Raw genomic sequence first — 24,836 nt, 5'->3', positions numbered from 1 at the left:
AAAATGTGATAAAATATGCTACTCTGCAAACCCAAGAGCAACAATCAGTACCTCGAAAACTTTACCAGGAAGAAAAAGCAATGAAAACTAAATTTCCTGACACAGCTGGAAAACTTCAACATGAAACAGTCCATTAATGGATTGATACCAATATCTATCACAAGGTTGAAAATTAAATTTGCCACTAATTACTCACTCCCTTCTCTCACAATGAACGCTCGATCACGGGTTTGTCCTACCTGCAGGCAGCTTCCTGTACTCTCTTGTTGCTATCCAGGATACGCTTTAGTAATTCTGTCATTAATGGCTTCAGGTACGTGTCTGGGGGCTGGCTGACCACCCAGTGTGCATAGCGGCTAAGAGTCCAGCACGTTATGGAACGCACAAGAGCCTTTTTATCAGAGAGGCACTGAATAAGGTGAGGAATGAGCTCAGGCAGGTATGGAATCATACCCTGCATGCAACCTAGAAAAAAATAACATGAATCTTTTGAAAAAGTGTTAAAATTTGGTTAAAACAAATTTTGTATCATATGCGCCATGAAAAACATTCAGATCATATCCTTTGCAATAAATACCGCTGTAATAATCTACTTCAAATTTATAAAATAAATGAAATTAGAGCTAATTACTCCTAGGTATCTTCCAGTTGGGTAAGAACCTCACACTTTACCTCTGTTACACAAATGTATGGCTTTCAGTGATACTTGTGAACTACCTCAATTTCTTGAAGACAGATGTTGACAAAAATGTTTAACATGACGGAATCAACAGAAATCCTTTACAGAGAAAGAAGACATTCTTGCCTTATCATATTGCCGAGACTTATCTAAGGAACATAAATTATTTTTCTAGCAAGAGGGATGCTTTGGACAGAGTTCTGTTATTCTGTTCATTTTATAACAGAAAGCATTAACAAAATATCTGGCTGGGGTTAGAAGTATGCCTATGGTTGTTTAAGTAAGAACAGTTAATTCAAAGCAGAAACTCATCCTAGGATGACCTTTGGGTTCCAGTATTTCTCACAAGCTTAATGTGAATCTGTCTTGTCTACTCCACATCACCATCACAACAAACAAAAAACTATGTGAATCCAACACTTGAAAGTCTTCACTGACAGAGTTAACAATCCCTTAAAAAGCAGCCAAGCCTTATCAGTGATGATTAAGAACTTTATAATTCAAACTTGATTTTGACTTACCTTCAGCAATTGCTCCTAAAACCAAGATGCCCGATTCTTTAACAACCCACTCATGATGAAAAAGTAATTCTTTCAAAAGGGGCAAAATATGTGGCAAAAGTTCGTCACGATACACATTTGCAAGTACATCTAGGGCCGCAGCAGAACATTTTCCTAAGGAAATATTAAATTCAAAAATATCACGTTAACATTTATTATCTTAGTTATATGTATTAAAAATGAATACTTATTGTATGTACAACACTTTCTGTGTATCTCTACGTAGTTTCAATGTAAGAGCTCAAGGACGTTAGTACGTTCTATCGAAAAGGGTATTTATTTGCTGCCTTATGTGTCAGAAAACTGGGGCTACTACCACTTTATGATTTAGGGCAAATCACAACCACTAAGTTTCCTCTCCTACTAAGTAGGTGTTCGTTTATTTATCTATAAAAACTATCTACAGAGCATGTATGTGTCTGAGCATCACTGAGACTTAGAGATTCCAATATGAAGATAGCTCAGGGCGTTCTGAAGGATACAAGATTCAAAGCTAAAAAAATAACCATAATCAAACATAATACATACAGTGATACATAAAGAATTACTGCAACACAGTATGATTAAAAAGCAGGCAACGCCTGCCCTATCCTACCCACCATAAATAATTAGGGGGATTAATTACCACTGTATAACGTTCTTCCCTAAACAAGATGATTTCTGTTGTCTGAAAGATGAACCTTTGTAAGTAGCTGTAATTGTAGGTAAGAAGTCAATGAAAACTTTCTCCTGCAGAGAACTTTTTATTAGTTAGCTCTCTTCTTTCTGGTAACTTGGTAAAGAGCATATATGTTAATTATGCTACTAAGCAACAATGTTTATGATAAAAGTGACTTGTGTTTGATATATTACCTCTGGATTGAGAATCCTATATCTGAACTTTAAATACCTGATGAGATAACCACACTCTGAGCTTCCCTGAGTAGAGTAACTCCTATAACTGGGTATACCTCCTGCATAACCCCTGTAAGCTGTGCCTACAAAACTTGGCTCCTGAGAGATGTGAGGCTTTTAAGCTCCCCTATTTGTGCAATGTGATCTTGATCCTGAAGAACCTAGGCCCCCAGACAGCTATATGAACTGTTACGTGGACAGTTGCAAAGACTCCTTCAGAAGAGAAAAGTCTGACGCTGTCCAGGTAGTAAGTTGTGATTCCTGTCCTATGCACTTCTGAGTAAACTAGTGACAAATGTGGCCTATGATGGTCTTGAGTCTAAATGTTTAGTTTACTGGTTCTCACAGCGTGGACCACGGATGACTCCTGGGGGTCACATTAGACTCAGGGGGTCAACAAGGCCAAAACTACTTTAATAATGCTGTAACATTCTCTTTTTCATCATGACCACCTTTAACTAACAGTACAAAAGCAATAGTGGGTGAAACTGCTGGCACCTTAGCATAAATATATCAGTGTCAACCGAATTACACTAGTCATTGTATTCTTCACTGCCACATTACCCACCCCCTGCAAAAGGTCTGTTTCACTTAAAAATGCCCGTGTTGAAGCAGTAAAAAATTGCTTTTATTAAATATCTCTCATAAGGAGATTATTTAGTATGGAGATACAAAATGGAAAGTACACATGAAGTACTTCTGTCACATACAGAAATATGATGGTTATCTTGAGGAAAAGCTGTACAACTGTTTTGAGTTGCAAGCTGTATGTGTTGCTTTTTTCCAAACTATTTACATTAGCAAGAGCAGGTGACATAAGTTACTCAGACTTGGGTAATAGAAAAAGACTGAAGCGAGCCTGTCAGTTCAAAGAAAACACCTGATATTATTTGCCATCAATGATAAATTCAAGGTTTTAAGTGAAAATTAGAATTTTGGAAAGCTTGTATCTGCCACTGTAAGCCTGACAGCTTCCCAATACTTTTCTAATGAGACAGATGCTGACAGTAACAAATATTACTTTTTTCATAATGTAAAATGAAACTTACAATGTTTGGAAGCACTATCTAACTCAGTGAACCATTATTTTCCCAACGACCAATGCATAATGATACAATCATGTGTGGGTAAAAAATCCATTCAAAATGGAAGACAAATAGATTTTAATTTCATGGAGTACAAAAAGGTCATCGAGTGGCTGAAGGACTTAGTTTTTAAAGACAGATTATCAGCTATGACAACAAAAGCACAAGCAGCAAAAGGTAAAACAGAAAATGGGACCTCATAAAAATTAAATACTTTTGTTCACCAAAGGTCTGTATAGTCAAAATGAAGAGACAACCTACAGATTGGAAGGAAATTACCAGGAATCATGTTATCGAAAAGGGTCTAACATCCAAAACAGGTAAAATACTATTACAACTCAACAGCAAAAAGACAAACGACCCCCCAAAGAAAAATGGGCAAAGTACTTGGACAGTTCACCGAAGAGAATACTTAAATGTTAGCAAGCACATGAAAAGATGCTCACCATCATTAGCCATTAGAGAGATAAACAAATCAAAACTACAATGAGATACCACCTCACTCCTATTAGAATGGCAACTAAAAAAAAAGGAAAACAATAGGTATTGGCAAGGTTGTGGAGAAACTGGAACCCTCATCCATTCACTGCTGGTGGGAATATAAAATGGTACTGCCATTATAGTGGCAGCTCAAAAGGTTGAACACAGAACTACCATATGACCTAACAATCTAAGACGATGCTCATGGTGGATGCTGCAGTAATTTTAACGTAAAAAACCCACTGCCATTGAGTTGATTCCGATTCATAGCAACCCTATAGAACAGAGTACAGCTGCCGCATCCGGTTCCCAAGGACAGCCTGGTGGATATGAACTGCCAAACTTTTGCTTGGCAGCCATAGCTCTTAACTGCTGTGCCACCAGGGTTTCCTTAATAGCAAAAAAAAAAAAAAAAAAAAAAATTGAGTAGCATATCAAACCTGTGATTTCATTAAAAGTATTGTTTAAGATGAGGCTAAGTAGCTAAGTAAAAAGAAATGAATCAAATGAAGAAAAAACCCCAATGAATACACGAATGTGGCAACAATTGTAAAAATGACACACAACTAGCTGAAGATTGGCAAGAGTACTATTTTATTTCAAAGCACTAAGATATGATTTAGAGACAGTCTACTATACAAAAAAACATTCCACTACTGTGACTACCTTTTCTACAACTGATTATGAAAGCATTTAATTCTACACGTGACCGCCATACTAAAATTGTTTATACAGAAAAATTAAAATACTGTTCCAATGTTTTCAGAATATGAAGGCCACTGTTAAAATCCCCTAGTAAAATGTGCACATTTATTATTTTTACTTGACACTTCTACTGATAGATCATTTAGAATCAAGTATATAGTGATTTAATTAGGTTAGGCAAATAATTGGAACAAAAGTCACAAGCACGATGCATGAAACACAATGAAAAAATTTTTTTACAAAGGCATTATTTACTATAGGACTATAATAAGTCAACTTAGAGTCTATTTAACATAGTAAGCTAGAAAAGAACAACAAAAATGTAATTTCAAGTACTAAGGTTTTTCCCAACGTGAATTAGGTATACCAAATGGTTAATGACAAACTATTAGACACTGGTAAAACCTTAAAAACAAAATGCTGTTACACCGGTCAGAAGTAATACCTTACCCATCAAGGGAGTCAGTTATAGATCAATTCAACTAAGTATTAAACTCCCATGAAACTTACATGCACTGACATGGAATGAGGTAAATGATATATGGAAGAGAGCCGTAACAGTACATATAGTTTGATTTCACTTTTGGAATTTCAGACTCCCCTCTAAAAAAGATCACATGCACATGTGTTTCTGTACATGCACAGAAAAACTTATGGAAGGATATGAAGATGAGTGGGATATAAAGACGAAGTGGTTTTTTAAAATGTGTATTGATACTTTCATAGTGTGTATCTACAATACAACCTTAATCCATCCTATCTCCCACCCTGAAACTGAGGATACAACGGGAGGCAATTTGTGACAGTAATGAAGACCTTGGGCTCTCTTCTCATGAGTTAGACTTGGGTTCCAATACTGGATGTGCCATCTACACTGGCTACACTAACCTTGGTTAGGTTTCCCTTTCTGTAGTTTCCGTACTCACCTAGGGCTATAGCAAAGATTAAATGTGATAATGCATGCAAAGTCCTTGGCACATCAGGTACCCTAAATAAATGACAGTTACAGGAAACTACAGTGGGCAACAGAGGAATCAGCATTTTCTAACCACATGAATGAAACAGCCCAGACTAACGATGCATCGATTTCATCAGCTAGTAGAAATCTCAACGCTGTTAGGACCTAGAGCAGTGGTTCTCGACCAGAGGCAATTTTGTTTCCTAGGGGACATTTGGCAATGTCTGGAGGCATTTTTGAATATAAACAACTGTGTGTGCATGTGGGGTGGGGCGGAGTATTACTACCATTTACTAGGTACAGGCCAGGTATGCTGCTCAACAGCCTACAATGTAAAGCCCTCACAACAAAGAATTATCTGACTCAAAATGTCAATATAGTGTCAAGGCTGAGAAACCCTGAACAAAAGCAGTGGAGCTTTAAAAACAGGAAAGCAAGCAAAAATAAAACACAGACATCCAGGCTCATTCCCAGGTATTCGATTACAGTGTGGAGCAGAATGCTGGCTTCACAGCTGATAGGATTTATAGTTTAAGATGAACACTAATAGAGATTTTAAGAAGCATATTTTAAGGTTTTGAATATGACAAAACAGTTATTATTTTCAAAATTATCCACGACAAATAAGCCAATTCTTATGCAAATTATCACAGAAAATCAGTTTATTTTAGGGAAACAAATAGCTTGTGGCCAATGTTCCTATTTTACAGCACCAAACAAAACAGTCTTTTGAGCAGTAAGAGTTTTTTTTTTAATCATTTTACGGTGCTTTAAGTTTATAGAACAAATTAGTTTCCCATTCAGTAATTTATAAAAATTGTTTTGTTAACATTGACGCAATCCCTGCAATGTGTCAGCACTCTCCCCCTTCCCACTCCAAATTCCCTGTTTCCATTCGTCAGGTTTTTTTGCCCTCTCATCTTTGCTTTTCGGTTGGTGTTGTCCGTTTGGTCTGTATACTTGACTGTTCTAAGGAGCACATTCCTCACGGGTTTTATTGTTTTACAGACCTGTCTAATATTTGGCTGAAAGCTGAACTTCGGGAGTGGCTTCAGTTCTGCGTTAGAAGGGTGTTTAGGGGCCACAGCCTCGAGGGTTCCTCCAGTCTGTCAGACCAGTAAGCCTGGTCTCCTTTGTAAATTTAAATTTTGCTCTACATTTTTCTTCTGCTTTGTCCAGGACCCTCTATTGTGATCCCGGACAGAGTGGCTGATTTTGGGTTTTTTTTTTTTTTTTAAGGAATATAATGCTTACACGTAAGAGTAGGCCCATCAGGGAAATGCAAATCAAAACCACAATGAGATACCACTTCATAGCCACTAGATGTATGGCTATAAAAAATTAAAAAACAAAAACAAAAAACAGATAATAACAAGTGCTGGAGAGCATACAGGGGAAACTGGAACCCTTGAGCACTGTTGGTGAGAATGTCAAATGGTGCAGCTGCTTTGGAAAAGAGTCTGGCAGTTCCTCAAAACACTAAATATAGAGTTACTGCACGACTCAGTAATTCCACTCGTCGTTATATACCCAAGAGAAATAAAAACATACATCCACACGAAAACTTGTATATGAATGCTCGTTTTTGTTTTTTTTTTTAGTAGCATTACTCATTAGAGTCAAAAAGGAAGACCACCCAAATGTCTATCAACTGGTGAATGAAAAAACAAAATGCGGTATACCCACACAACAGTACAGGTGATTTAGTTTGCAATAAAAAGGAATAAAGTACCAATACATACTATAACATAGATGGATTGCTAAAACATTATTCTAAGTTAAAGGAGTCAATCACAAAGGGCCACATGGTGCATGACTCCACTTATATGAAAGGTTCAGAAGTGGCAAATCTATAAAGACAAAAAACAGCCTTGTCCAGGGTTTGAAAGGAAATCAGGTGTGACTGCTAATGAGCACAGGATTTCTTTTTTGGGTAATAAAAACGTTCTGAAGTTGACTGTGATGATCGTTGTATATGTGGACTGTATCTCAATGACCAAAAAAATAAACCAAACACATTGCCATCAGATCGATTTCGACTTACAGCAACCCTACAGGACAGAGCAGAACGGCCCTATAAGGGTTTCCAAGGAGTGGCTAGTGGATTCAAACTGGGGTCCTTTTGGTTAGCAGTCATAGCTCTCAACCACTGGGATACCAGGGCCCCTCAATAAAGATGTTATTATTAAAGCAGACAGTTATACTTTTCCCTCACTCACGTACTTAGATTCCAGTCAGAAATGGTATCATCATCATCAATTTCATCATCATCATCATCTTCCTCTTCAATTCCATCTTCATCATGCTGCTGAGCCACTGTCCTTGATCGATGAAAACGTGGCCTAATATCCTGCTCACTATCAGGAATCGTCTCATCTTCTTCAACATCACCCTTTTTATAAAAAGGGAAATTTTTTGGTGACATTCATTATAAGCTAATAACATGTATAAAAAAAATCAAAAGAATATTCAGAAGAGTCCCGTGTAACTTGAAAAAACTCTAGAAGATTCTGAAGTATACTTCCTGATTAAGAATCACTCCTCTGTGCAGAAAATATTTATTTGTGGAGGGAAGAATAACATGTAGCAATTGTTAAGTATCAGGCACTTTCAGCCATACTATAATGCCTCTCAACGGCTAGCATAATCCAGTGTACCTTAAATCGAATTCATACCAGCATATTTAAGAAGTCGTATTTTTAAAATGAGCACCAGATAATTTAGGCTAAATTTAAAGCAATAGGAAATTAATGATAACCCAACTAGCATAAGCATCTAGTTCCAATTAAGCCAGACTCTATTTGGAAACCCTGGTGGCATAATGGTTAAGTGCTACGCCTGCTAACCAAGAGGTCGGCAGTTCAAATCCGCCAGGCGCTCCTTGGAAACTCTATGGGGCAGTTCTACTCTGTCCTGTAGGGTCGCTATAAGTCAGAATCGACTCGACGGCAGCAGGTATTTTTTTTATTACCATCCAAACTCATTATCATGTTTGCTTCTATCTTTGAACTTCTGTAGCATATTATTTAACAAGTGGACTATTTACATAGGGTCCATTCTAAAAGAATGCCCTATTGGCTGAACTCACAGATTTACTATGCCAACATAAAAATTATCTTCCCTACTCATTAGAAAAGTTTACTTACCTTCAATAGGATAATATCGATGTCTGAGTACTTCATGCCATTCACTAACACAGGAATCAACCTATAAAAAATGAATCCAAAAAACAAAAATCTAAAGATCTCAACAGAATAAGTAAGAACCCCTAATACAATGCGGTTTTTTCCTAATACAATAACTTATCTTAATAACCCTACCAAAAAAATCCAACACCAAACCTGCCGCCATTAAGTCAATTCTGACTCATAGCAACCCTATAGGACAGAATAGAACTGCCCCATAGAGTTTCCAAGGAGAGGCTGGTGAATTCAAACTCTCAACCTTTTGGTTAGTAGCTGAGCTCTTAACCACTGGGCCAATACTACATGTACTAATAATACCAATCAGACAACCACTGGTAATACTGTCTTAGATCCTATCCAGTGACATGTTTGCTCTTCTTAAGTGATTACTCCAAATATGTCTCTTGGGCCTTTTACAAATTCATGGAACCTACTGGATGGAATCTCGACTGGGACAAGGCAGCTTGCCAATGGTGCTATCGAAAAGAAAAAATAAGCAATTCTCCCGCAGGAATTTATTCTAAATATACTAACAAACACATTCATTTTTAAAGACTGATGTTTCGTTGATATAACTGGAAAACTGAAAACAATGTAATAGTTCATCGTTTAAGGCACGGATAAAATTAACGCAAGTGAAAAACTCAAATGTAAAATACATAGTACATTTCCATTTGAATTTAAATGAGACTATCCATATAATTACTTGTACACACAGACTATTCGGGAAGACTATATAAGAAACTGGTATCCACAAAGAAGTGATTAGGTTTAAGAGAGACAAGTCATCTTTTACTTTATTTCTAAATGGTGTAACATTTTCCAATAAGTCTATATTCAGTGTTTGTATGTCTTTTATAATTATAAAAAAAGATGACAATGTTCAAGATACAACATCAGAAAGCTAGACATATTTATCTGAAAGAAATAATGCAAAGAAGGAAAAGGATCTCTATAAACAGTTATTAATAGTTTCTGGTAAAGATCTAAGACATTTTAAATTTTAATTTCTTAAGAAACTAGTAACAACCTAAAATTCTGAGAAGAAACAGTTAAATCAGAAATCACACCCACTCTGGAGCATTATGCAGTCATTAAAACCACCAAGATGACTGCAGACATCGAAGCCCAGGTACACATGCAATATTTACTATGTCCAGTTAAAAAAAAAGTACGTGTCAAAACCTTAACTTAAATCCTTTTGTAGCTATGACAGTTATAAGCTTTGACAGTTTTCTTAAGCGTTGATGGTTTGTTTTCTCACTGGCCCACCACACACACCTGAAAAGATTCTTATGAGACTACTTTGGAGGCATATTTAACAACACAGCCAACAGTGCCTGCTTCCAAATTCTACCCTTAATTCCCCTCTACCCATTGTTCTGGGTGACTTGGAAAAAGAGAATAAGCAAATGGAACTTATGCTCACTGAGTACTAGGTGGGGCTTTATAAGTACCCTCCTTATAACTTAATGAGAAAGATGTTATGACCCCCATTTTACAAATAAACTAAAGCTCAGATGGGCTGCATTATTTGCTAAAGATCATAAGCAAGTTTTAAGTAAACAAGACTGTCAGGATTTAAAACCAATTTGGCCTAACACCACAGATAATTCCCTTTCTCCTACCCCAGATATAAGAAACCCTTGTTCTCCACATTAATGCCTTTAGTCCTTGTTTAAGACCATACTTCAGAGATACATGCAGTAATGTCAATTAAAACAAATGAGACCAACTTTGAGAAAAATGCTAAGATAAATGAGATATTCTGGAAGCCCTCATTATCCAATGCAATATGAATAGAGAAAAGAAAAGTAGTGCGATTTAAAATTTCCTGGGTAAGTTTAAGATGTGTCCCACCCAAACTTTCATGCTCAAAGTCCTTCTAAATTCTAAAACAGTAAATAAACACGGTGACTAGCATATTTAAAACACATAGAACCACATTTTACAAGTTACAGGCATTTGGCAGGAGAACTAAATCACTGGTAACATGTCAACAATTTCAGGGAACTGGCAAGAACAGATTCAAGGCTGTAAGATACTGAAAAGTTAACACGAGGTGGTTAAGAAGTGAGGTAGCCCTGGTGCAGCAATATGGTTAAAGTGCTCGGCTACTAACAGAAAAGTTAGTGGTCTAAAGCCACCGGTGGCTCTGTAGGAGAAGGATATGGCAGTCTGCTTTCATAAAGATTCCAGCCTTAAAAATGCTATGGGGCAGTTCTATTCTGTCCTATAGGTTTGCTCTGAGTCGGAATCAACTCAATAGGCAGTGGGGGTTTTTTTTGGGGGGTGGGGGTGGGGGTTTAAGAAGTGAAGACAGTGAGCCCCATCTGTGACATTTAATCATGAACTTTTGTAAGATGGAAGAAACTGAAGTAAGTTAAAATGTTATGAAGGGCAAAACAGAGAGAGAAAAAATCAAAGAGAATATCCGATAGAGTGAGGCCCCTGAGGGTAAGAAAAACTTGTTACCCAGACCATAAGCAGAAAGATTGGTTCGGAAGAAGAAAACTCATACAAAAATGTATCTGTAAGTTCTGGGGCAAGATGAAGTGTTTTCTCTCTAAAGTAAAAGTGCTCAAACTGAACGAAAGAACTTCAGGAGAATGATAAAACTTTGAAATGGTTGCTTGGTGAATGGAAGATAAAAGCTGATCTTTAACAACAAGGACTGGCAGGTAGTATGAAGGTTCCACTTGAAGACCATGGATTTCTACAGCCATAATTCCCCCTGGCAGTATAACTTTTCCCAACAGCATTCAATAGTCTGGTGATAGAAAAACAGTTCATTTAATCCAGAGTGGGGACGATGAAATGTATCGTAGTTAGAAGCTGGTCAGTACACTTGATTTGTAGATCATGATGCCTATGCCAGATAGCCTGGTTAAAGAAGCAAGGAAGACAGTCAATTAATCTAGACCACGAAAGATGAAATGTATGGTAGTTGGAGGTTGGTCAGTACTGTTGATTTGTAGATCACCATGTCAGTCCCAGATAAAGAATAGCAAAAAAAGTGTCAGAGATTGAGAACATGAAGAAGTCAAGGGCCTTGACATGGAATAGTAAATGTGGTTAATCAGGTGTGCAGGAAATGAGGGGCTGGTACAGTGCATGTTGTTGTTAGGTGCTGATGAGTCGTTTCCGACTCATAGAGACCCTATAGGACAGAGCACAACTGCCCCATAGGGGTTCTAAGGAGCGGCTAGTAGATTTGAACTGCCGACCTTTTGGATAGCAGCCGAGCTCTTAACCACTATGCCACTAGGGCTCTGGAATGGTTCACAGGGTTTCCTAAAGGAGCCCTGGTGGGGCAGTGCTTAAGCGCTCTGCTGCCAACCCACCAGCTTCTCCATGCGAGAAAGACACAGCAGTCTGCTTCCGTAATGACCACAGCCTTGGAAACCCCGTGAGGCACTTCTACTCTGTCCTGTAGGGTAGTCATGAAAAGAATCGACTCGAAGGCAAAAGATTTGGTTTTGGTTTGTGGCGCAACAGTTAAGTGCTCGACTGCTAACTGAAAGGTTGGCAGTTTGAACCTACCCAACAGCTCTGCGGGAGAAAGACCTGGTGATCAGCTCTTGTAAAGATTATAGCCTAGAAAACCCCATGGGGCAGCTCTCCAGTCACACGAGGTTGCTATGAGTTGAAATCACCCCGGCTGTACCTAACAATGAAGTTGGTGGGAGCAAAGGATAGGTCAGAAAGTGAGTTATGAGAGTTAACTGTCATCATGTGGCAACCTGGTCCGTGTATGATCAATTCCAGCTCACTATCATGTGAGGCCAAAGCAAAAAAACCCAACCACCCAATCAAAACCAGAAGCCATCAAGTCAATTCCAGCTCATGGTGACCCCACGTGTCTCAGAGTAGAAATGTTTTCTATAGCTTATTTTTGTAAGTAGATCACCAGGCCTTTCTTCCTAGGTCCCTCTGGGTAGACTTGAACCACCAACCTTTCAGTCAGCAGTCAAGTGCTTAACCACCTGTGCCACCCAGGGACTCCATCATTATTTCTGAACAGATCTAACTGTTATGAAACTTTCTCCTGAAGCCTCTTCATGTAGCCTTTAAAAACAAAAGTTTTTAATGCAACATCTTGCAAAAGTGATGATACCAGTATCAACAACGTATGTTTACTGAGCATGTAATACGTTCTGGGTACTGGGTTAAGTTGCTTTACATGGATGACCACATTCAATTGTATATACACTAGCTCCATGAAATAAAGGTACAAGGTCACCCAGCATGTTCAATGAAATTGAATTCAGCGACTCTAAAATTAGTCTGCAAGAATAAAGGTGGGAAAAAGTCACAATAATTTTGGGAAAAAAGACATTATTAAATGTTCACTAATCAAAATAGCAGCGTCTTGATCAAAAAACAAACAAAAGAGACTATATAACAACCCAGAAACAGTAAAAGAACTTAATGTCATATCTTGCTATATTAGTGCTTTCTAGGTGAGTTCATATTAGTATAAGCAATCTTATTACATATAAAATGTTGATTAGCAAGCAAACATTTTTGGCTTATAATAAGCAAGAATCTGGTTAACCGAGCAAGGAAAATCAAGTTAAGTACTTTTATCATGATTTTGATCTCAGCATCAGATTGATGTTGATGCATCCTCCCATCCTGTCAATGTACTAAAAAAGAATCCAGTGCCGTCAAGTTGATTCTGACTCACAGCGACCCTATAGAACAGAGTAGAACAGTCCCACAGAGCTTCCAAGGAGCGCCTGGCGGATTCGAACTGCCGACTCTTTGGTTAGCAGCCGTAGCACTTAACCACTATGCCACCAGGGTTTCTGTCAATGTACTATTTCAAATAAAAATAAAAACAGCCTTATTTTGTGTAAAAATGGTCCCCAAGCAGTGATAAGACACATAATTCAAACCCAGTCATGGCTGGCTTCAGGCTGTTTAATGTTTGCACTCATCAGCAAGCAACCGAGAAACGCTATTCTTTTAGCCAGCCACCGAATTCCTGCTTACTTTAAAAAGGTTTAGATTTTATTAGCGTAATGACAGAGTTAAAGTACCTAACTATATTACTTATCATCAATATCATCTCCTTGATATTATAGCTTAGGTTTTCGTTAATACAATCTCTGCAACTTTGGACAACAATGTATGCTTACATAACTTTTAGAATTATATGACTATTAGCTTTTTTTTATTAGCAAGAAACAAACATATCACAGAAGTTGCTTCAGAAATCAGGAGGAAAGGAAGAATAATACACAGATTTCCTAAAGAGAAAAAAAATCCACTTTTAATATTTTACTTCCAAATAAATTCCAGATTGACTAGAAAATATAGTTGGAAGTGCTACTTTATTGGGGGAGGAAGAATTTACTAGAAAAGAAAGATAAAGAAGAAAGGAGGACTGAAATGGCTATACAGTGAGAACATCCAAATAGCATTATAAACAAATTTAACTCCACTAATGCTAAAACGTATTAAGTAAGTTTTTGTTTTTGCCTATCCAATGGCCAAGCTTAGAAAAATTATAATTAATGCCTGGTGAATGTTATGTTAGGGTACACTGCTGGTGAAGTATCAATTAGCACAGCTTCCCTGGAGAGCAATTTGGAATATGTATAAAGAGTCTTTAAAATGTTCACACCCTTCAATCGTGGTAAAAATCATTCCTAGGAATTGTACCTGAAGGAAACAACCATTTATGAACAAATATAAAGATTTTCACTACAAGATTATTTATAAGGAAAAAGGAGTAAACAACCTGAAGAGTTAACAAAGGAACAATCAACTATATAACGAAGGTTACATATAACCATGGAGCCCTGGTGGCACAGTGGTTAAGAGCTTGGCTGCTAACCAAAATGGTCGGCAGCTGCTCCTTGGAAACCCCATGGGGCAGTTTCACTCTGTCCTATAAGGTCGGTATGAGTCGAAGTCAACTCGAGGGCAATGGTTTTTTTAAAAATATTTAACCATATAATCATGGTGTGCACAAAATGATGCAATATTACACAGCCCTAACAGACTAATGACATGGAGGAGAGCTCACAACATGCAGTAACTGAAAAGAGCAAATGAAAAAATCATATATCAAAATTTTAAGCACTACTTATAGGCCTGTTACGGATTGACTTATGTCCCCCCAAAAACGTGTGCACCAATTTGGCTGGGCCATGATTTCCAGTATTGTGTGCTTTTCCTCCATTTTGTGATTGTAACTTTCTGTTAAAGAGGATTAGGGTGAGATTGTAACACCCCTTACCTAGGTCACATTCCTGATCCAATGTAAAGAGAGTTTTCCTGGGGTGTGGTGTGCACCACCTTTTCTCTCTCAAGAGATAAAAAAAAAAGGGAAGGGAAGTGGGCAGAGAGCTGGGGACCTCATACCACCAAAAAACCAGCACAGGGAGCAGAGCACGTCCTTTGGACCTGGGGTCCCTGTGTCTGAGAAGCTCCTTGACCAGGGGAAGATCGATGACAAGGAATCTTCCTCCAGAGCTGACAGAGAGAGAAAGCTGTCCCCTGGAGCTGACGCCCTGAATTTCGACTTCTAACTGGTAGACTGTGAGAGAATAAACTTCTCTTTGTTAAAGCCATCCATTTGTGGTATTTCTGTTAGAGCAGCTCTAGATAACCAAGACAAGGCCAGAGGTCATGTTAAGCACTTTACATTTTATGTAATTTAATCTCTTTTGAACACTGATATGATATTTAGTATATGGTATTTACACATAAAAAAATACAAGTCAACACATAAAACATACTAAGTGATCATCGCAGGATTGTGAAAATTCAGGGGATTTAAAATATTCTGAATTTTATTTTTTTTCCATGAGCTTGTATAACTTTATTTTCAAAAGGAAGTTAAGCATTACTTTGAGAAGTAATCATTTAATAACGTTCTTTGGATAAAAAATAGGCTTAGTGATAGGTTAACTTCAAGTTCTATAGTACCATTTTGGAGGAAAAGCAACAACAAAACACGGAGTTAAAGGCCAAATTGTAGGAATTATAAATAGTAAACTATGTCACGAATTATCCAAAACTTAAGTTTTAGAATAAACTGTCCTCACATATTTAAAAAAAATTGTGTAACTGCTTCTTGAAAAATATTTTTACTTAAGCCAACAATAAAATTAAGCCTGACTTCTTTAGAACTTTACTCCCTGATGGCAGAAGAATGTATCCTAAATATATAAAATGAGGAATCACCGTTCAGAAATTAATCAAAAGCAAAAACCCAAACCCGTTGCCACTGAGTCGATGCCGACTTATAGAAGAATCACCCCATAGGGTTTACAAGGCTATAAATCTTTATGGAAGCTAACTGCTACATCTTTCTACTGCAGTCACTGGGTGGGTTCAAACCACCAACCTCCTGGTTAGCAGTTAAGCACTTTAACCACTGTGCCAGCAGGGCTCCTTAAAAATTTAGGAGCAAGGCAGTATAAGAAGGAACACTTACTTAGGAAGATGCCTTACGAGTACATCTTTGCATATTGGTTGTTCTGCCAAAGTGAGCCAAAACTCACAAGCTTCTAAAGCAACATTTTCATCTTGATCTTGGGTTCTCTGTAGCATGTACTGTAAACAAAGGAACTTTAACATTATTATTCAGCTTAAACCGTATAATTAAAATAAACTCAATCCTACATCAGCAAGTTAACAGTCCTTTGTTATTGCCTTGTACTTCATACTGGTTCTCAACACAGGTTTTGGATAATTTTTAAAACCTGACTAGGTGATTCTAAAATGTAGCCACATTTAAGCAGCACTGCTTCTGAATGTTGCCCAATGACAAGTGTTCACAGCACGTAGTGTTATTCTGCTTCTGTATATGTGTATCTCACTTTATGAAACCAATGAGGTTTTTGAAATGTATTAATAATCAAATATTAAACCTTCTTAGAAACATCAAAACAAAGAACTCTATTATAACTTTCTCAAAATGAAGGCGTTTTAATAACAGCTATTCAAGATGTCTCCTGAAATGTTATTCATAGACTTTCACATATTTAAAGTATATACATTCAAATTATAAAGTTAAAAAAATTAAAAAAAAGTTTTTGGAAAAGAAGTAGTGACGTTTCTTTACATGATTATAAGATGTAATTTTCAACATAATAGGTTTATCATGTCCTCTGAATGTACCAAGCCAAATTCACTCTGACAGGATCATCTGATCCTCAAATCTATCCAAAGACATGGTATTTACCCCTTAAGAAACTCCTACAAAATAATAATTGACAGTATTCATGTGATTTTCAATGTATCTGGGGCTGGAACTGGAGTGAACTGATGAATTCCTCATTTATATCCTCTGCTGGATAGAAACATCTCACACGACAAATATGGCAACACACAGATGTCATAGGCTAATCCCCATTAGATGCCACATCATGTCCTACTCCTACGCTACAGAGTACTGCTGGAGAAAGAAACGCAGCATTGTAAATTAGGTTCCCCAGCTGTGACCTGGTCCTAGCAACTGACAAACATTTTTAACTTTCTGGTTAACTCCATACATCACTGAACTCTCAACCAATCCCACCTGACTCTACTAAATATTTCACAAGAGAAAATGGGTTCATCAAAGAAAATGTCGTTTATCTCTTATCTTACACTACTGCATACCCTCGTATCTATGACAACGTTTCCTAATGTTTTACAAAAGACGTTCCTGCACATCCCGGATGCTCATTTTCTTAGGACAGGTCTTAGACTCCATCCATTAAAAAAGATCCTCCCTCTCTATTTATCCTCTCTTCCACACCATATGGTTCTCTGGAAATGAAAGGGAGGCTCCAGATAAACATACTGTTAAAAACAATTGCAAAGCTATACAACATTCACATACAACTATACTCCATAACCCATGGCTGTCAAGTCAATTCTGACTCACAGCAACCCTACAGGGCAGAGTAGAACTGCCTGATAGGGTTTCCAAGAAGTGGCTGGTAGATTTAAACTGCTGAGCTTTTGGGTAACAGCCATAGCTCTTAAACCCTGCGCCACCAGGACTCCATAATTATACCCGGCAGTATGAAAATTAGGTGCCACAGTTTGATTCTAGCAGTACTTGGTATTGCCAAAATAATAAATTATTACATCCTGTCACCATGTATTCCTTTCTTCAGAATGGAATTTCTTAAAATTACTTCAAACGCCCCCACCGGGACTGGAAGAAACTCAAAATCTCAATGGCCTGCTGTAACTAGTTATGTCTTTTCTACTCAAAAATTTCACTACAACAAATCATAAGTTGTTCAGATGAATTTTACCAGAAATAGATAGAAAGCAACTCTTAACTTTAAACTCCAATGACATAAGAATACGCAACTTAAACTTTCAAGATTTAGCCTAACCTATATTTGGTAAACAAAAACAATTCCCTAGTTGTCCAGGTTAAAAGCTAGCTATTTCTTTAACTTTCTTCCTCCTGTTTTTTTGTACATCTTAAATTTCATGAAAGAAAAATCACCATAATTTATGTAAGAATTTTAAGATAATCATTAACTATTTAACTCCCCCTTCCCATCAAATGTGTTAAATAACTTAGAGAACACTGGTTTCGCAAGAATACATTTTGTGCTCAGATTTTTCTTGGGGGAAAGGCTTGGATTACCTCAACTATATTATGCATGTGAGGAAGCAAGCGATCCATTCGAACTTCCAGCAACATCACAAGCGCCCGGCATACGTTTTTTCGTACCTCTGGTTCTTCGTCACCAGCCAATGCAAACAGATTCTATTGCAGAAGAAACATTTTTTTTTTCCCTAGTTTAAAAATTCTGATACATTAGAAAAGTATATACATAAAAATGAGTAATCTTCAAGTTGGTGACACTTAAAGAAATCTATGAAATTACAGTACAAATAATGACTGAATTAACTGGCCTACAATATTAGGCTACAAAATAAGACAATTAAATGCGGGATAATAACTGCCAAAAAATTGTGATTTTGATGAACAATTTAAAGCAATTCTTTGAAGAGTTGGTTCAGTTGTGCTCTCAAGTTATTTTTAGTTTATGAGAACAAAATCATGTCATTAGGACAAAGGGGCATTCACCCAACTCACCCAGAAACAGAAATAATGACTAAAATACAATTTGATTTAGATACTTTGACCTTCACATGTTACCTGCTGGACTGAAGAAAGCCTTCTGGTATTCTGCAAAATGTTTCTAAAGTATAAAATGTTTACTGTATTTGGATTTATGTAAGACAGTGCTTCTCAAACTATCACGGTTAAAGATTAGTTTGTTTTTCTAATTTTTTTTTACCTATTGCTTAAGTTTCTCAACGCTCGCTTTAATTTCTGTTCTTACCCCATGATGGACTGATAACATTGTTTGTGGACTAGCATTAGTCCCAGGAGCACACTTTCAGTAGCAATGTTACAAAATACAAGTAGCATATCACCTATACAAAATGATTTATGCTCAGAAGGACCCTCTGAATCCTCTGCATAAGATTAACATGGTATTTAACACCAATGCTAAATTTTTTAAATGTTGGGAAATAGTCTTGCCCCACTTGCTGAGTATAATAGCTCTGTGAAATTTTTGTTTTCAGAGAGAATATAATTTCTTCTATTCTAAATAATGTTTCCTTATAAGATACTGGTATATCTATTATTGTTCCCTTTATTGAACAATGAAGAATATTAATATAATTAAAACTACTACTATCATGTCCAAAAATAATAAAAATATCACCTAACATGTAGAGTGCTTTCTCTGGCAGGAACTGTTCAATTTATGTACACAAACTTTGTAACAATCTGACAACGTAGACTATTACCTGCCTCATTTTATAGAAGGTGAAACTGAAATTATCTGTTAAATAAGCTGCTCGAGACTGCAGAGCTACTGAGCCGAAAAGCTATGATTTGAAACTAGGCAATCTTACTCCAGATTTCCAGTCTTATCCACTACACTATACCTACTCTGGACCAAACTAAGCTGAAAACACCTTGCAGGCATAAAAAATGTATTATGCATCCCTGGCACCAAGCACAGGGCCTGATTCATAGTAGGTACTCAATAAAACCCATTTCAATGTGTAAATGACTTGAGAATCCTTATGGCTATTCTCCAGTTTACGGGTAAAAGACGCTTGGAAAGAAGCCGGGTAATTTAAGAAATTAGGAAAAACAAAATGGATTCCCTGCTACTAAATGTGACATGGCTTTTTTCCTGTTATAATTTTCCAACAGTACTAGCAGCAATCTGACCTCTGAAGGATTTTTAAGGACAGTGGAAAACGAATGGATTATTTAATTAAATCTCACTTGGTGAAAGTGCTTTAGAAACATTAACAACCCTTTTAATTGCTGTTACAAAATGCAGAGGTTCCAACAAGGAATTCTACTGCCTACGGTTTATGGCCAGGAAATTATGCTCTTACTCTCTTTCTGCTCTTTCCAAAGTTAAAAAGTGCTTTTAGAAATGCTTGCTGAGATATAAAGACTTAATTTTTCCCTGATACCTCTAATTTTACAATGGAAATCTAGAAATACTGTCCTTTTTAGTCTGTGCCTTCAAATTCTTTATTAGGTCAAGTTTATACAACTTGAATCTTTCTCATTTCCTATACTGTAAACAAACTAGGAGATTAAACTTTCATAAGCAATTTTAAGAGAATACTGAAGCAGAAAATTCTAGTCAAGGTACTAAATACATAGACACACACTATCATCTATTTATATCATGATACAAGCAGAAAAATTAGTAACAAAAAAGTTTTATTTTCAGTTAGCAAAAATTACAGTCTATATTGTGTCTAATTTTAATGCCATCAAAGAATTTAAGTAAATATTGGCAATTTAACATTGTAATTACAATTATAGTTTGTAAACAAATAAAATGGTTAGCATTACCTAACCTTCTCAAAAATACAGGGGCAGGGAGAAAACAAATCTTACCTCAATAAAAGAATCAATGTGCAACATCAGAGCTTGAGTCCTACTGATGATAAACTGATTGACACATGCAACAGCATGAGACCTAGAAACAAACAAAGGAATGTAACATATGCTCATTACAGTTTTTTTCCTATTTACAGAAGATTGGTAAGAGTTAAACACTCCTCCATAAAAATATTATGGTACATGTACATCCATAAATGTACCCATTAAAAATAAAAATTACAGATAATCCCAATTTCATTATTCTCTTCCATTTCTTTTTAAATAATTTTATGCATATATATGCAAACGGTGTATATATCTTTAATTTTATAAAAAGATTATTATACTAAATCTTTGTGAACTTTCTTAAACTTAATATTATGTTGCTAAGATTCATCTATATTTATCACTAAAGCTCACTTGTTTAGACTCTGCATGATTATTCCACAATTTAGGTTGCTTCTAGATTTTTGCTATTGTGAACAGTGCTGCTGAAAATACTGTTAATTTTTTCTCCTCTTGTCCATGTACAGAGTTCCTCACACATATATGGATGGCAAGATTTGTAACTTAAAGACAAACAAAAAACCTAACCTCGTCCTTAAACAAAGGACTTCAAAGCAGTGCTGTTAACCATTGCAAATGAATTAACCGCATAGAAGGTCAAGAACTTTATCATATTTAATGAAAATTCCATTAAAATCAACTTTTTGAGTTTTTGCTATTAAAGGAGTAAATTTCAATTATTTAACTTTACCTCTGTGAATGTTCCATATCCTTTGCTAATCACAAAAACATTAGGTAATAAAAGTAAAGGAGTGATCAGGCTGTTATCATAGCTTATAAATTAACATTGGACATATAAATACCTTATTTTTGGACTACTGTGCTTGAAGAACTGTAAAAATTTGGGAATCATGATGTTGAGAGGACGATCTAAAACATCACTATCTAAAATCTCAGCAGAATCTTCACATATCTTCTGAAGAGCACCAAACGCTCCCTGTAAAACACACGTATTTAAATTATTAATCCATTGAAAAAGAAGCCATTTAAAAAGCAAACTGAGTAACAAAGTACAGATTAATGTTCTTAAGGTTAACATACAAACGTTGCCTTCAAGAAATCCATAAATTATTCAATTTAAAAACAAAAACCACTATACCATTATATAAATTCTCAGTTTAAATATAATGGTACAATTTTACCGTAGCATCAAATGACTTAGATCTAGAGGATATTTGGGTTGGCAGGGCACCTAACTCCTCCGAAATATTCTTGTCAATCTTAAATCAGTGCTACTTTTCTCTCAGTAGATCCTAGTTTGTTAAAATTAAATGTAAAAGTCTACATTTACATATAAGTTTATATAGCCATTCTAACACTTGAAGCACATAAAGATGTCTTTATCAATACCACTAAAAAATTATATAAACAAAAGTTACTCATTGGTAACTCACAAGAAAATCTATTAAAAAGCTAGGAAATTCAAATTGGCAATGATTTCCCTATAACCATTTGTATGTCAAAGGGGCCAACCCAGAGCTCTCGCACACATTATATAAACAGCTAGTTACCTCAACCACCTTCTCTGCTGTTTATAATCCCATCAGCAGCAACTGAGTTTCCCCATTCTACAACTAATTTAGAAAGTGTCCAACAGAAAGTAAAATCTTTAAAGCAACTGTCCAGTATCTTTTTGTTGTTTTAAATACTTTAAAAAATACTAAATTTGGAGATCATTAAAGCTCAAATTTAATTAAAATATCAAAATTCAGTCAGATTTAACATGAATAAAAATAATATTAGGCATTTGAAAACTGTCCTGTTAAAGTACCTATAATTAATATTAAGGTTTTAAAAAAAAGTCTTAGCTCTGAAATCCAATAAAGTAAAACTAAATGTAAATGTATTACCCATTGTGGCAATGAAAATAAAAATTTCAACTAGGAGCAAACATTTAGGCAATACAACTTCAGACATCTATAGATCCACATCTTTAGTTCAGGTAGATGCAAATACAATTTAACATATAGCTTCTACATAGTAGCACGACTTACGATTTCTACAGTTAAAATTTGTTTTTTGCAAAGTGCTTCTGCAAAATGATCTCCTTTTATGTTATTATCAGTATACCAGAACAATTTTAATGAACTGTTAGATGATGGCTAAATAGTAATATTTTAGTTTTCCCACAAACTTATTAGCACATTTTCAAGGCATTATTAAGAAATGTGTATATGAGGATGCAACATTTTTCGCTTTTAGAAAGAGTGACTTTAAACATTCCTTTGTTAACTAAATCTCCCTCCTCCACCTTCCCCTCAGTTCCAGCAACAAATTTCAAGTCTTAAGACAACCTGATTGCTTTTTGTTAGGTTATTCCTGTGCCTGCCCTGCCTCTAACCTCATCTCCAAGCCCAGCCTCTTTCTGAGGGAAAGCAGTCTCTGCCTTAGAGAGGGCAAAATGTCTAAAACGGTTTTGCTTAAAATAGACCCAAACTGGAAGCCTAATTAAGTACTTATCAGTAGTGAGAAATTACAGGAAAATAAATCCTTACAGACTCACTCTCTTACCTTCTAAATGGAAAGGCTGCTAACTAATTTGATCGGGGGCAAATAACAGAAAAGCTCATGTATGATTGTTGTTAGGTACCATCAGGTTAGTTCCGGCTCACAGCGAATCTATGTACAATGAAACACTGCCCAGTCCTGTGTCATCCTCACAATTGTTGCTATGCTTGAACCCACTGTTGCAGTCACTGTGTCCATCTATGTTGTTGATGGTCTTACTCTTTCCATGACCCTCTGCTTTACCAAGCATGACGTCTTTCTCTAGGAACTGATCCCTCCTGATAATACGTCCAAAGAATATGAGACGAAGCCTTGGTATCTTTGCTTCTAAGAGGCACTCTGGCTGTACTTCTTCCAAGACAGGTTTGTTTGGTCTTTTGAAAGGCTGTGTATATTCAATGTTCTTCACCAACACCACAATTCAAACGTTATCAATTCCTCTCATCTTCCTTATTCACTGTCCTGCTTTTGCATGCATATGAGGCAACTGAAAACACCAGGCTTGGGTCAGGTGCACCTTGGTCTTCAAGGTGAAGCCTTCACTTTTCAGTAATTTAAAGAGGCCTTTGCAGCAGATTTGCCCAATGCAACGTGTCTTCTGATTTCTTGACCGCTGCTACCATGGATGTTGATTGTCGATCCAAGCAAAATGAAATTCTTGACAACTTCAATCTTTTCTTCGTTTATCATGATGTTACTTATTGGTCCAGTTGTGAGGATTTTTTATGTTGAGGTGTAATCCATATTGAATGCTGTGGTCTTTGATCATCAGTAAGTACTTTAAATCCTCTTCACTTTCTGCAAGCAAGGTTGTGTCATCAGCATAACGCAGGCTGTTAAGAGAGTCTTTCTTCAGTCCTGATGCCCCGTTTTTCTTCAGAGTTCAACTTTTTGGATTATTTGTTCAGCATACAGACTGAACAGCTACGGTCAAAAGATACAACCCTGACACACACCCTTTTCAACTTTAAATCAAGCAATATCCCCTTGTTCTGTTCCAACGACTGCACCTTGATCTATGTACAGATTCCTCACCAGCACAATTAAGTGTTCTGAAATTCCCATTCTTCATAAAGTTATCCGTAATTTCTTACAATCCATGCGGCTGAATGCCTTTGCATAGTCAATAAAACACAGGTAAACATCTTTGTGGTATTCTGTTTCCAGCCAGGATCTATCTGGCATCAGCAATGATATCCCTGGTTCCATGTCCTCTTCTGAATCTTGCTTGAATTTCTGGCAGTTCCCTGTTGATATACTGCTGCAACTGTTTTTGAATGATCTTCAGCAAAATTTTGCTTGTGTGTGATACTAATGATATTGTTTGATAATTTCTGGATTCGGTTGGATCACCTTCCTTGGGAATAGGCATAAATACAGACCTCCTCCAGTCAGCTGGCCACATAGCTGTCTTCTAAATTTCTTGGCATAGACAAGTGAGCGCTTCCGGCAATGCATCCATTTGTTGAAACACCTCAATAGATAATCTGTCAATTCCTGGAGCCTTGTTTTTCTCCAATACCTTCAGGGCAGCTTGGACTCCTTTTTTCAGTACTGCTGGTTCCTGATCATATGGCTCCTCCCGAAATGGCTGAACGTCAACCAATTCTTTTAGGTATAGTGACTCTGTGTATTCCTTCCATTTTCTTTTGATGCTTTCTGCATCGTTTAGTATTTTCCCCATGTGATCCTTTACTATTGCAACTCAATGCTTGATTGATTTTTTTTTTTTTTCCAGTTCTTTCAGCTTGAGAAATGCTGAGCTTGTTCTTCCTGTTTGGTTTTCTATCTCCAGCTCTTCGCACATGTGATTA

At 36.6% G+C, this 24,836-nt stretch overlaps 1 protein-coding gene across 3 annotated transcripts in view; it reads right to left on the bottom strand.

The window, feature by feature from the left end:
* Nucleotides 1-24,836, bottom strand: part of TNPO1 (transportin 1) — a 119,837-nt gene that overhangs the window by 23,656 nt on the left and 71,345 nt on the right. For all 3 annotated transcript variants that reach the window (XM_049865315.1, XM_049865325.1, XM_049865335.1), the window contains exons 6-13: nucleotides 21,318-21,451; nucleotides 20,464-20,545; nucleotides 18,160-18,282; nucleotides 16,000-16,118; nucleotides 8,508-8,568; nucleotides 7,585-7,753; nucleotides 1,201-1,353; nucleotides 240-465 (exon numbers count right to left, since the gene is read on the bottom strand). In XM_049865315.1, the coding sequence (XP_049721272.1) occupies nucleotides 240-465; nucleotides 1,201-1,353; nucleotides 7,585-7,753; nucleotides 8,508-8,568; nucleotides 16,000-16,118; nucleotides 18,160-18,282; nucleotides 20,464-20,545; nucleotides 21,318-21,451 (1,067 nt within the window). The remainder of the gene's footprint in view (nucleotides 1-239; nucleotides 466-1,200; nucleotides 1,354-7,584; nucleotides 7,754-8,507; nucleotides 8,569-15,999; nucleotides 16,119-18,159; nucleotides 18,283-20,463; nucleotides 20,546-21,317; nucleotides 21,452-24,836) is intronic.

The sequence above is a fragment of the Elephas maximus genome, chromosome 2, assembly GCF_024166365.1.
Source record: "Elephas maximus indicus isolate mEleMax1 chromosome 2, mEleMax1 primary haplotype, whole genome shotgun sequence".
Lineage (NCBI taxonomy): Eukaryota > Metazoa > Chordata > Mammalia > Proboscidea > Elephantidae > Elephas > Elephas maximus.
Note: the sequence above shows the minus strand (reverse complement) of the source record. Positions and strands in the feature narration are given on the sequence as shown.